General features: G+C 42.2%; 1 protein-coding gene across 2 annotated transcripts in view; it reads right to left on the reverse strand.

The window, feature by feature from the left end:
- Nucleotides 1-9,801, reverse strand: part of LOC129814094 (zinc finger SWIM domain-containing protein 5-like) — a 63,601-nt gene extending 53,800 nt beyond the window's left edge. For both annotated transcript variants that reach the window (XM_055866880.1, XM_055866879.1), the window contains exon 1: nt 9,224-9,801. In XM_055866880.1, coding sequence (XP_055722855.1) covers nt 9,224-9,722 — 499 coding nt within the window. In that variant the 5' untranslated portion in view covers nt 9,723-9,801. The remainder of the gene's footprint in view (nt 1-9,223) is intronic.
- Between the last annotated feature and the right edge of the window lie 3,378 nt (nt 9,802-13,179).

Below are 13,179 nucleotides of genomic sequence, written 5' to 3' on the forward strand. Positions count from 1 at the left end.
AGGGAACAGTGTATGTGTGTGCTACAGAAAGCTGTTAGCTCCAATAAAACACGGATGAAAGGCGGAATGGTTAGTGACTGACGCACATGACCCACCAGCAGGTATGTGCATGGGGCCCTCGGCGCCAGCCAGGGAATGGAGAGGAGGAGGACCCTGAACATTACCACTGGGCCCAACCTATCAATATGGTGGAAGCTAGAGATCAGTGATAGACAGTGGAATGAATAAACCCATTATCTCCCTGTAGAACAAGCAGCATATTCTTCCACAAGTCAGGTCTGTAAAAGTGTGGGATCTGGGCTGAGCAGTGTGTATTACTGATAAAGTCAATCAGAGGGTATTGCTGGGCAGGAGGCGGGCAACAAATGCAAAGGGGGCAAAGTCACATTGATTTTCAGCATTTGAGAATGCACCGAACCCAAGGTAAATCATTGTTATGAAACCCCTACAGACAACACACGTTATATGAGAGGGGTGGAATGTGAATGGTGCTGTAGCTGGTTATCATCTTGTTCCAGTGTAAACATGAAAACAAGCAGCAGTAACTGGGGACTAGATCTGAATCCATGTGGCACATGAGAGGAAGAAGCATGGCTATACAGTCAGTCAGCATGGCTCCTCTTTACATGGTCTGTCCTCAGGGTCAGTCACTAAAGCTTATATAAACACATTCCCACAACTTCACAGCAACATTGTGTTGGCCTAGCAACTATAGAGGCTCTCTGTGTGTGTGTGTGTGTGTGTGTGTGTGTGTGTGTGTGTGTGTGTGTGTGTGTGTGTGTGTGTGTGTGTGTGTGTGTGTGTGTGTGTGTGTGTGTGTGTGTGTGTGTGTGTTCACCTTGCTTTATCAGAAGGAGCATTTTGTACTCTCCCCTGATTAATCCTTTTGCATACTTAAGCCCCCCCTCCCCACCACTCCCTTCCCCTGACCAAATTAATTTCTCTCCTTTGATAGAGACAGAAAGGGATTTTAATGGCTGTGCCCTTCAAACCTGAGAGTTCTAATAAGTGTGAAGAGAAGATCTGTTTGGCTGATTGTCTTTAAGGCTTGCAGGCATGGAATTAATTGTCTTGATTAAATATTGTCTGTCTGGGCGATGAGAGACGGAGCAGAATTCGTGGTCCCCTTTAAAAAACTTGTATAGGTTCTGAGTAATATTTGACCTAGAATACAAAGACCACAATGATAGTTACCACTCTTAAGACAAAGACCTTCAGAAATATCCACCTTGTTCTCGAACGCTTTTATAACATGGAAACTATGCAACGACTTCCTCTGCACACTCACATTGTCATAATTCATATGCGTGCCACTAGGAATCCCTGCATTAGCAGGTTTCTGTTATCTGATAGATCCTGAGAAAATAACCCATATTACTGGCATGCTAAAGTGCCTGGACCTTGTAGGCTAAATTGACGACAAAAAGAAGCATAACTGATCCAAATGACTGCCCAATTAGGCAGGCTAGAAGCAGTTATTTCTAAATGAATATGCATTCAAAACGCTGGGCTTATGAGCGGTTAATCAAATGACATAAGCTATTCCCTGTGGTTTACAGACTAGAGTTTAACATTCTGCATTATATTGTGTTGTTGTAGCCTAGGTAGGATACATTTATTGTCCCTAAAAAACAGAATCAATATGGTAGCTTTTCGAGCTGCGTGCCCAAGGACTGGAGTTCACATAACGAAATAATAGGTAGCCAATCTGATCACTTTTTTTTCTTCTTCCCCCCACAGTGTAAATTGACATGATATATTCTCTTTATAAACGGATGGGTTAATATGCATACGCTTCTAACTTACATGGAACCCAAACCGGCTGCGCGCGTGCGCCATTAGTAAATAAATATATTTTGTCCCCCCACGCCAAGCGCGATCACGACACGCAGGTTAAAATATCAAAACAAACTCTGAACCAATTATATTAATTTGGGCACAGGTCGAAAAACATTAAACATTTATGGCAATTTAGCTAGTTAGCTTGCACTTGCTAGCTAATTTGTCCTATTTAGCTAGCTTGCTGTTGCTAGCTAATTTGTCCTAGGATATAAACGTTGAGCTGTTATTTTACCTGAAATGCACAAGGTCCTCTACTCCGCCAATTAATCCATACATAAAACGGTCAACCGAATCGTTTCTAGTCATCCCTCTTCCTTCCAGGCTTTTTCTTCTCCTGACTTTATATTGCAATTGGCAACTTTCATAAATTAGGTGCATTACCGCCACTAACCTCGTTCGTCTTTCAGTCACCCACGTGGGTATAACCAATGAGGAGATGGCACGTGGGTACCTGCTTCTATAAACTAATGAGGAGATGGGAGAGACAGGACTTGCAGCGCGATCTGCGTCAGAAATAGAACTGATTCCTATTTTAGCCCTTGGCAACACAGACGCTCGTTGGCGCACGCAAGTAGTGTGGGTGCAATAATTGAATATCATAGATTTCTTAATTTATTTTGCAACGCTCCCGCACGCGACGAGAGTGGTGTCATCAGCCTGTTAGGCTATACGTCTCGAGTCTGTCTGTCTTCATTGTTCTGTTGCGCAATTACACAACTGGCCTCTCCACCGCCTCGGCTATTCCTCTTAAATCTTGTGCAGTCCCAGGAAAAACAGAGTACAAAAGCTTGTTGGACACTTATTTCCACATATTTTATTCACCGAGAGCCTATTGGAGGACAAATGCACTCTTGCTTGCGGAATGTAATCACGTGGGTTGTGAGTCAGCCAGGCTAGCAGTTTATAGCCTATAGACAATAACTGTGTACTCACTTGTTAACAATGATACATTTCTCATTGCACTGTGTTGTTGTAGACCAGGTAGAAATAAATAATTTTCTTGTCTAAAAATGTAGGCCTAGGGCTAATCAATAGTGGACAGAGCCAGAACAAAATCAGTTGGAAGGGTTTTTATTTCTATAAGCAGGCCCGTTTTTTCCACAGGACCACGCATGCATGAATTTAACATTTTAAATGATACTCCAGATACATTATCTTCACACATTTTAGATGCTTTTTACTGACAGATGCAACTCAGTAATCAACTAGGCCTATTACCACACGCGTTGCCCATAAAGCTGGCTTGACAAAAAGGCATAGGCCTATGCAGTTGTGATTTGAAACAATCCACAGCTGTTTTTTTTAAATAAGCTAAATGGTCCTCTGTGGCCAAGTCAAACTCTCTGGTAAAGTATTTTGAAGGATTTTATTAAGTAATTATTATACACATTTTGGCAAAACATCAATAGACTATAGAGGAAGCCAGCATCCAAACAGTGCATTGTTCACCCGCCAACTTTCCTTTTTAATTCGCAAGTGCCTGAAACCAGAGATCTGTATATAATGATACGGTGATCATGTCTCCTCCCTAACAACGCAAGTCGTTGTTCCAAAGCCGAGAATGCAGGCCACAAGCTTAGGTCTGCATATTATGCACATAGAAACGCATTGTGCTTATTCAGAGCAGATTTTGGCAAAAGTGGGTTCTCTCGCTTCGTCTCTTCCTCTCTGCTGAAACTGGAGAGCAACAGCACCCCTTTGTCTTACTATAAGTGGCCCATGTATCTGATGCTGTCTGGCCAGAAAAAGTATGACATGCCATACTATTTTTGTCCAGACAGCATCAGATTCAATACATTGTCTACACCAGGGGAGGCTGAGGAGGGGAGGACAGCTCATAATGGTTGGACCGAAGGGAATGGAATGGCATCAAACACATGGAAACCATGTTTATTGTGTTTGATAACATTCCACTTATACAACTCCAGCCATTACCACAACCCCGTCCTCCCCAATTCAGGTGCCCCCAACCTCCTGTGGTCTACACATACTGAGACAGAGGGGCACTGTTTCGCTCACGTGGATGCTTAAATCCGAGATAGATTAATCTTTGTCGGCATGCGTCTCGGTCAAATAAATAATAAATATTTCTATATTTATTTGGACGGGCAAGGGGGTCCGGTAGGGCGGGCCAGGCCCCCTAGGGCCCGCACATAACGCCGGCCCTGATAGTGGAGCAGACTTGCTCTTGCTGATTGTAAAACAAGCCTACAGCAAATTAAGTGTCAGGGAAAGTTGAGGAGAGAAAGTGCATTGGTGTGATCACTTTTGGCCAGTTATGATAACATTGTTGCACTGATGCATTGCAATTTGCAAATAGTTGCACAGGACAGACAGAGAGATGAGCACAGTAAAACAAGACCCAAAGGACTTGACAAGCATTAGAAAAATGGAAATCACTTGCAAACCATTTGAGCAACGAGGCAATATTGACATGCTGTAAAAGATGTGCAGGCTAAACGGCGTCATTTAAATACGAGTTACTATATTATTTTTCATTAGGCCTACACATGTACATTAAAGTAGCCTATTATTATCAGTTGTCAATATGACAAAAAACACACACTGAATGGACTTACTACCACCTTATTAATAGGCAGCATGCAGTAGGATACATTGATCAGATGAATGCAATGGTGGAAAAAGTATACTTGAGTAAAAGTAGATACCATAATAGAAAATGACTCAAGTAAAAGTCAGTAAAATACTACTTGAGTACAAGTCTAAAAGTATTTGGTTTTAAATATACTTAAGTTTCAAAGGTAAGTGTAAATAATTTCAAATTCCTTATATAAAGCAAACCAGATGGCATAATTATTATTATTATTATTATTATTATTACGGATAGCCAGGGGCATGCGCCAACACTCAGACATAATTTACAAACGAAACATGTGTTTAGTGAGTCCGCCAGATCAGAGGCAGTAGAGATGACCTGGGATGTTATCGTGATAAGTGTGTGAATTAGACAATTTTCCTGTCCTGCTAAGCATTCAGGATGTAACGAGTACTTTTGATTGCCAGGGAAAATGTATGGAGTAAAAAGTACATCACTTTTTTAGGGATGTGGTGAAGTAAAAGTAAACATGATCAAAAATATAAATAGTAAAGTAAAGTACAGATACCCCCAAAAAACGACTTAAATCAAATCAAATGTTATTTGTCACTTGCGCCGAATACATTGGATGGCCTATATAAGTAGTACTTCCAAGTATTTTACTTAAGTACTTTACACCACTGGTTGATTGACAGGTGTAAGACTGTAGAACAATAAACTCTCCTCCAGTGTTAATACTCACAAACGTTTTATAGTTAGGCTACGTAGCCTATAGATTATCGTTACACTTATACATGTTTACTTTACTTTTATGCTCTATAAATTGATTCCTAATAATCTGCTCCAGCAACTTGAGGCAAGTTTGCCACCGGCGGGCTGCAGTAGGGAAGTAAAGTGGAAGACGATTCCATCACTTCTGTTGTTTGGCTGTCCCATAGCGACATTTGAAAATGTGGTGGATAGGGCTAACTATGAGTAGTGACATGATTGAGGAGTAACAAATTAATATCTGCCTCAAATCGAGCCAAGAAACAACCTCCAAACTCACTTGAGTTTGGGAAAACATACAGTAAAGGCCCGGAAATAAATAGAAGGGGTCTGCATCAAAAACAAATAATGGATAGCCTAAGTAAAGTCCATTAGTAGATGTACAGATTTACTAACTATACATATCCATTTTCTAATGTAGACTAGACACGATGGGTTAGTCATTAGGAAATGGGTAGTTTTCATTTTGTAGTAGGGAGGTAGCAGAGCCAAAATGTAACAGAATGAGAGGAGAGAAACAGACATTTAAACAGCTGTCTACCCGCAGCATTAACATGGCATCATCTAGTTTAAACGCAACTTATTTTGCCATGTGTCATTTCTAACGAAACCCCCAAACACACAAAAATGCCTTCCACAATACAGGTATTACAAATGAGATGCCAAGATGGAAAAACAAAAAGGCATGATCGTACTAGGCCCGCACCCTGCCACACAAAAATCCAAGAGGTGTGTGACTCCTGTTTGAGTCATGGCTGAGGTACATCATCGATGACTAGGAATGGACCTGACTGAGCTCAATCACTTCCTTTTACTTACACTTTAGTCATTTAGCAGAAACTCTTATCCAGAGCGACTTACAGGAGCAATTAGGGTTAAGTGCCTTGCTCAAGGGCACAGACAGATTGTTTTTCACCTAGTCTACTCAGGGATTCAAACCCAACAGGCCCAACAGTCTTAACTGCTAGGCTACCTGCCACCCTTAAACCCTCTCTTCATAGCAGAAGCCCCACATGACTTGAACCCCCCCCCCCAAACATTGTCACAGGAATCTCAAGAGCTAAATTGCATAATCCAGCATAAGCATGGCTTCGTCTCTAGTGGAAGTCGGTGAAGCTTCAAAGAGGGGGACCTATTTTACGGCTTTATGAAACAACGTGGTGAGGTAGAGAGAGGACCATGTTTATAACAATCCCCCCCACCACACACACAGACCCTCCTCCTCCCCTTCTGTGAACAAGGGCTTTTCTACAGCTGGGTAACAAAGCATGACCCAATAATCCTGAAGCCCAACTCAAAGCTGGAACCTCCTCTCTGAGGACTTTATAAGATTCTGCCTGGCGATGAGGAGACTGCTAGGCATGTGTGGGGGATTATACACAAACACACAACTAGCTTTGATTATTCTAATTATGACTAAAGCCCTGAGTAGATTATGAGCACAGGCTAATATGTGCAATGTGATGAGTTCACATGCAATAAGGGACTTTAGAGTTAAGTAAAACCAGACAAAGGCATATATCTGGGCCAAACTGGTATTCTTGTCTTCAACTGATTACGCACCTATACTAATTCATTTAAAAGATCCAAACAGTGAATTGAGTTATGCGCCACTGCATGCTAACTGTCCTGACTGCAGATGAGTTTGCCCCCATTGACACAAATAAAAAGCGCTGAGTAAGGACTTTTGGGCTTACTGTTGCAGCATGTGAATTACAATTCTGGTGAAAAGAAGTGGTGGGCCCATCCAGACATGAGGCAATGGAGAGAGAGAGCTAGCAACAGGCCTGCTCCTGTCCTGTTCTGACAGTTGGCTAAACGTCTCAAGGCAGGTAACAAGGTTTTGGATGACTAGGAGTGGAATGTTCTGTCTGAACAATCAAACAAGCAAGGAAGAAGTGCCAGTCGTTGAATCTAGACTCACTGAGTATACCAAAAAGTAGAACATAAACGGGCTGCATTCCCAAAGATGACATGTTCCTGGGTTTCTCCACAGCATCATATAAGCTGTTAGTTTATAAACAGCCCATCTGCTTTGCAGGCTGAGGCTGGCCTGGAGTACCAGACAGAACCCTCTAAATTAAAAATCACATGCCAGGAGACCCACAGCATGGTTAAGATACAGGGAGCTGGTTGGTTCTGGCAGTCACAGAGAGCAAGTAGAAAACTATCCTAAATATTTTGAAGGCACAAGCAACCCTCATCTGTAGCTGGTTTATACCATAGGAATGTATGCACTTTGTAGAAAGGCTTGGTAGTGTAAACAAAGTTAATGTACCGTAGTCTTTTTAAAACAAATATAAGGTTGGAGAGACAAGATGCACAAAAGAATGGCAGAAAACGATTTCATTTATACTTTATAGAAATCTCAGGGACCCATCTGTGAACATTTTCCCGCTTTCCATTTGGCTCATAAAAAGGTAAACACAGGCCTGTATTGACCCGGAGGGAAAGTACATTATTTACGGCTAACTCTGGTAAGTGTCTCTTTTGAGGCACATTATAGCCAAGGGACAACTCAGACTCCGCTGTGCTGATGTTAGTTGTTTTTTCATACTCAGCCACACATTTCCATAGCGAAATCACTTGAGTTCACAAATTGACTGTCTCTTGTCGGACACATATCTGCATAATTCATGTGGATTTTATATTTCTAACATGCTATCATATTTCCTTATGCCTTACTGAACTTTGGGATTTATCATCATGTTTTTAGAGTATAATATTAATATGGTGTGCTTTATTATTTTCAAGTAATATTGTACAGAAACAATATGAAATCAAAGCATTTCCACATAGGCCAGTCTTTGCTGTAACCTATAAAAACGTGTTCTAGGCCTATTCCGTTTCCAGTTGTCGGGATGTGTAAACCCACATGTTTATCTGGCTCCTAGCACTAGCCCCAAACAAAAGTTAATCAAACCCTCCATTGGTTTAGATAATGAGGATTTGATAAGTCTAACATTTTATGGAGGCAGACGCATGAATAAAACAATATTTCGTTAGAGAGGAGCCTCTGAAGTGTCCCTTGGTCTAAAATAACCCTCAGTGGTGGCTATTTTGCAGTGATCGCATTGGAAATGCGAGACGGATATTGATAATCTCAACTGGAAAGCTATTGTGCAGCAGAGGAGCTACCCTGAGACACATTTTCCCAGCACTAATATGATTTTGTAAAATTTAAGGCATCCGGATCTATTTTAATACTTCCAAACTTGCGTTCGATGCTTGGTTAACATTGAAAAAAAATGTCCATACTAGATTGGATACGAGTCCTTTGTCTTGTCCAACTAGCAAATAAACAAAAGATATAGGATTTGGATCAAAGCGGCTTATGTTGGCTTAATTATAATAAGATATCCAATAACCGCCTTTGTCTAACACAAACTACTCTTTATCTATCAAAAAGACACAATCGAGTTGTAAAAGAATAAAAATGTAAAACTGACTAAGGGAGATCCATTTTATTCGCGTGTGTTAGATCCCCTCAGCCGCCAGTCCGGCGCACGGAAAGCGTAGCCTTCCATACTGTAGCCCTAGACGACGAAAGAAAAGTGCTAAATGTTACCAACACATAGCTGGGTCGGCTCAATCGACTGAACGTAATGTGAAGCGAGTCAGTGCTATATTGAGGCTATGGAAATTATACTTTGTCTCAGTTCGTGTGGGTAAAACCACAGTCACATTTTAACAAACGGCTACAATAAAGGCTCCTCAACTGACAGCCCTTTAATTTATTAACAGCTAAACTGATACAGACCAACGTATCCTGCTTCCCAATGAAACAGAGTAGCCTAGCCAGACATCTGAATTTGCAAATCGAATGTAGATCATTCTGCACACTTAATTCGATCCGAACCAAATTAATATTGGCGTATGCTAAAATTGCATCAACATAGACCAGGTTTTCAATACTTTTGTTTGTATAGAAAAACTTATAATTCCTAGAAGCCATCCTACCCTGCCTTGACCGAGTTAGCTGGTACAGATTCATGTGAAAAGCTGTTTAAGAGGAGAAGAGGGACAAGGGCAAAGTGCTACTTTTGTTCCACTTACCGACTTGTAAGACATTTTCCACACAACCAGTCTCCAAAAGCCGTATGCCTCGGCGGAAAGGAAGTCCATCTCCGGTGCCCGCTGCCCCGGCAGCGGCCGTCGTATTGGTAACCCCTCCAGGGACAGACCCGGATCCAGCGGGAGCCACTGTGCCCACCGCCGGACCCTCTTCGCCTGCGACGCGGCACTGAAACGACGAATACATACATATTTCCCTTTCGTTCCTCGGAAAGGACCAGTACACTATACGGCGCTGTACTGGCTCTGGGATCCGCTCGAAGCGCTCCTCCACCCTCTCAAAGGCCCATTTCTCCGCTACAGCCTTCGCGGCACAGTCCAACAGAGATTCCGGGCAGCGAAACCGAGAGTTCGGAAAACCCGGACCAGGCCCCGGACCAGGCCCTCGGGGAGCCGGGCGCAAGCACGGTCGCTTGCTGGCCGCGGGTAAAGATAGATGAAGTGGCGGCTGAGGCGGTAGCTCTCCACGTCCCTCCGCCATGACGTCCAGAAAAACACTGAGAACAGACGACCAGCTTCAGAATTGCACAAATGAGACACTGCACAACCAGAGAGGAGGGAGTGGGTTTGAGGGGGTGTATACGTCACCACCAATAACAAACACTCCCCAATCGCGATACTGCACTGACAACGCGCCACCGCTACCGGCCTCTTGGTGTGTGTGTGCAGTGCCGCCTCTAGCCTTCTGGGGGCCCTAGGCGAGATTCTATCATTTTTGCCATGGTGAGAAAGTTTTGAAGCAATTGTACACATTTTGCCATGACTTATGCCATGTTCATATGATATCTGTTTGAGAGTAACTAACAAAAGCAATGGGGCCCCCTGGAGGTTTAGGGCACCTGAGCACATGCCCTGCATGCTCGGTTGGTAATTTGGTAATGAATAGGCCTACTACGAGATTTAGATAGCTGGCTAGACTACCTTACCTAGCAATTGAAAATATTTAGCTGACATTTGCTAATTGGGTGACTAACATAACAACTGAACAACTGCTGATGCACTAGCAAATTCCGAACTTGCACCCTGTGTATTTATACTTTTATCACTCTCAACAGTAAACTGACACTCTGACTGAGTTCATAAACCGGACGCAGTGCGTAGTCTGCCTGTTGGTTTGGTTGGTGTATAGGAAGAGACGGCTCTGTGTGTGTAGTCCGTAACAAGACAGACACATCATGCTCACCTCAACTTCAACCTTAGTCTATATATTCAAATTATGAATGACAACCAAAATAACCACATTAGTGTCCAATAAATCATAAAGAATGTTTGAAATAAACATGACATTATGGAAATAAAATGAACACATCCAAGTAGTGAAAACTCTTCCCTCCAGTAATCACTGCCTATGCTGCATAGACCTATTTTACTAATAAGTATCTTTCTTTAAGTTGTATTACAAGCACTGACTTGCTAATCAAATTTACACCATTTACTTCTAGAACAAATGTCAGTGTTTCCAATGCAGCAAATACATATCTTCAGAGTACTCATTAGGTGTCAGATCTGGTGAATTGACAGACCGTATTCACAAACATTTACAAATATGCCAGCACTGAGAAGAGGACATATATTCAAACATGTAAATTAGTTAGATAATATCAATAATAATATTCACCAAGATACAGTGCATTTGAAAAGTGTTCAGACCTTTTCACTTTTTCCACATTTTGTTACGTTACAGCTTTATTCTAAAAATGATTAAGTCGTTTTTTCCCCCTTCATCAATCTACATACAATACCCCATAATGACAAAGCAAAAACAGGATATAACAAAAAAAAATGAAATATAACATTCACATAATTATTCACAGGCTCTTTACTCAGTACTTTGTTGAAGCGCCTTTGACAACGATTACAGCCTCAAGTCTTCCTGGGCATGACGCTACAAGCTTGGCGCAAATGTATTTGGGGAGTTTCTCCCATTTTTCTCTGCAGGTTGGATGGGGAGCGTTGCTGCACAGCTATTTTTAGGTCTCTCCAGAGATGTTCGATTGGGTTCAAGTCCGAGCTCTGGCTGGACCACTCAAGGACAATCAGAGACTTGCCCTAAAACCACTCCTGCATTGTCTTGGCTGTGTATTTAGGGTCGTTGTCCTGTTGGAAGATGAATCTTCGCCCCAGTCTGAGGTCCTAAGTGCTCTGGAGCAGGTTTTCATCAAGGATCTCTCTGTACTTTGCTCCGTTCATCTTTCCCTTGACACCTGACTAGTCTCCCAGTCCCTGCCGCTGAAAAACATCCCCACAGCATGATGCCAGGTTTCCTCCAGACGTGACGCTTGGCATTCAGGCCAAAGAGTTCTGAGAGTCCTTTAGGTGCCTTCTGGCAAACTCCCAAGCGGGCTATCATGTGCCTTTTACTGAGCAGTGGCTTCCGTCGGGCCACTCTACCATAAAGGCCTGATTGATGGAGTGTAGCAGAGATGGTTGTCCTTCTGTAAGGTTCTCCCATCTCCATAGAGGAACTCTGGAGCTCTGTCAGAGTGACCATCAGGTTGTTGGTCACGTCCCTGACCAATGCCCGATTGCTCAGTTTGGCCAGGCAGCCAGCTCTGGGAAGAGTCTTGGTGGTTCCAAACTTTTTCCATTTAAGAATGACAGATGCCACTGTGTTCTTGGGAACCTTCAATGATGCATAATTCTTTTGGTACCCTTCCCCAGATCTGTGCCTCGACACAATCCTGTGTCGGCGGTCTACAAACAATTCCTTTGACCTTATGGCTTGGTTTTTGCTCTGACATGCACTGTCAACTGTGGGGCCTTATATAGACAGGTGTGTGCCTTTCCAAATCATGCCCAATCAATTGAATTTAACATACAGTAGGTGCACTCCAATCAAGTTGTAGAAACATCTCAAGGATGATCAATGGAAACAGAATGCACCTGAGCTCAATTTCGAGTCTCATATCAAAGGGTCTGAATACTTATGTAAATAAGGTATTTTTTTATATATGTAAGTGCATATATATTTTTTCGCTTTGTCATTATGGGGTATTGTGTCTAGATTGATTAGTGAAAACAAATATTGAATACATTTTAAAATAAGGCTGTAACGTAACAAAATGTGGGGAAAAAGTGAAGGGGTCTGAATACCTTCTGAATGCACTGTATGTAAAATACTCATATTGTATATACAACTGGCACATTATAGTCAATACCGTATGTGGCGTGAGTAACTACCAATGTAAAAATAACCTACAGTATGTAGTCTAAAACCTCTTTAGCAGACTAATACACGGATCATTTAGGACTACCTCTTGTGCACTCTTTTCTTTGAAAATGTAATGGGTGCGTGTTGGTAGCAGGGAAGTCAGGCGCAGGAGAATCGAACTTGGTATAAACGGAGTTGTTTAATCAGTTCTTCACAAAACTCCAAAACCAAAATAATAAAAAGTGGGTACAAAACCCGTCGCGCACCAACACATAATACACAAACATACAATCAAAAAATCTCCGACAAGGACCAGAGGGGAAACAGAGGGTTAAATACACAACATGTCATTGATGGGATTGGAACCAGGTGTGAAGGAAGACAAGACAAAACCAATGGAAAATGAAAAATGGATCAGTGATGGCTAGAAGGTCGGTGACTTCGACCGCCGAACATCGCCCGAACAAGGAGAGGGACCGACTTCGGCGGAAGTCGTGACAGAAAACTGAAAACACTGGTAAAAATAAGCATGGTACATAATCAGAAAGCCCTGAATAAGTATACATATTATCTCCAGTAATGAAGTTTAAATCAGCCAGTGTCTCTGATCAATCATGCAGACCTCATTTAGAGACAGTGACAAACATTATCAATGCTCGATTAAACCCAGACTGAGTGACTGAGTGGTATTTGCTCCAATTAACATTGTTATGAATAATTCATACAACGGGAATTCACTAACTGTACACACAAAATGAGGCTGTGTGTGTTTGGGAGATTCATAACA

The sequence above is a fragment of the Salvelinus fontinalis genome, chromosome 17, assembly GCF_029448725.1.
Source record: "Salvelinus fontinalis isolate EN_2023a chromosome 17, ASM2944872v1, whole genome shotgun sequence".
Lineage (NCBI taxonomy): Eukaryota > Metazoa > Chordata > Actinopteri > Salmoniformes > Salmonidae > Salvelinus > Salvelinus fontinalis.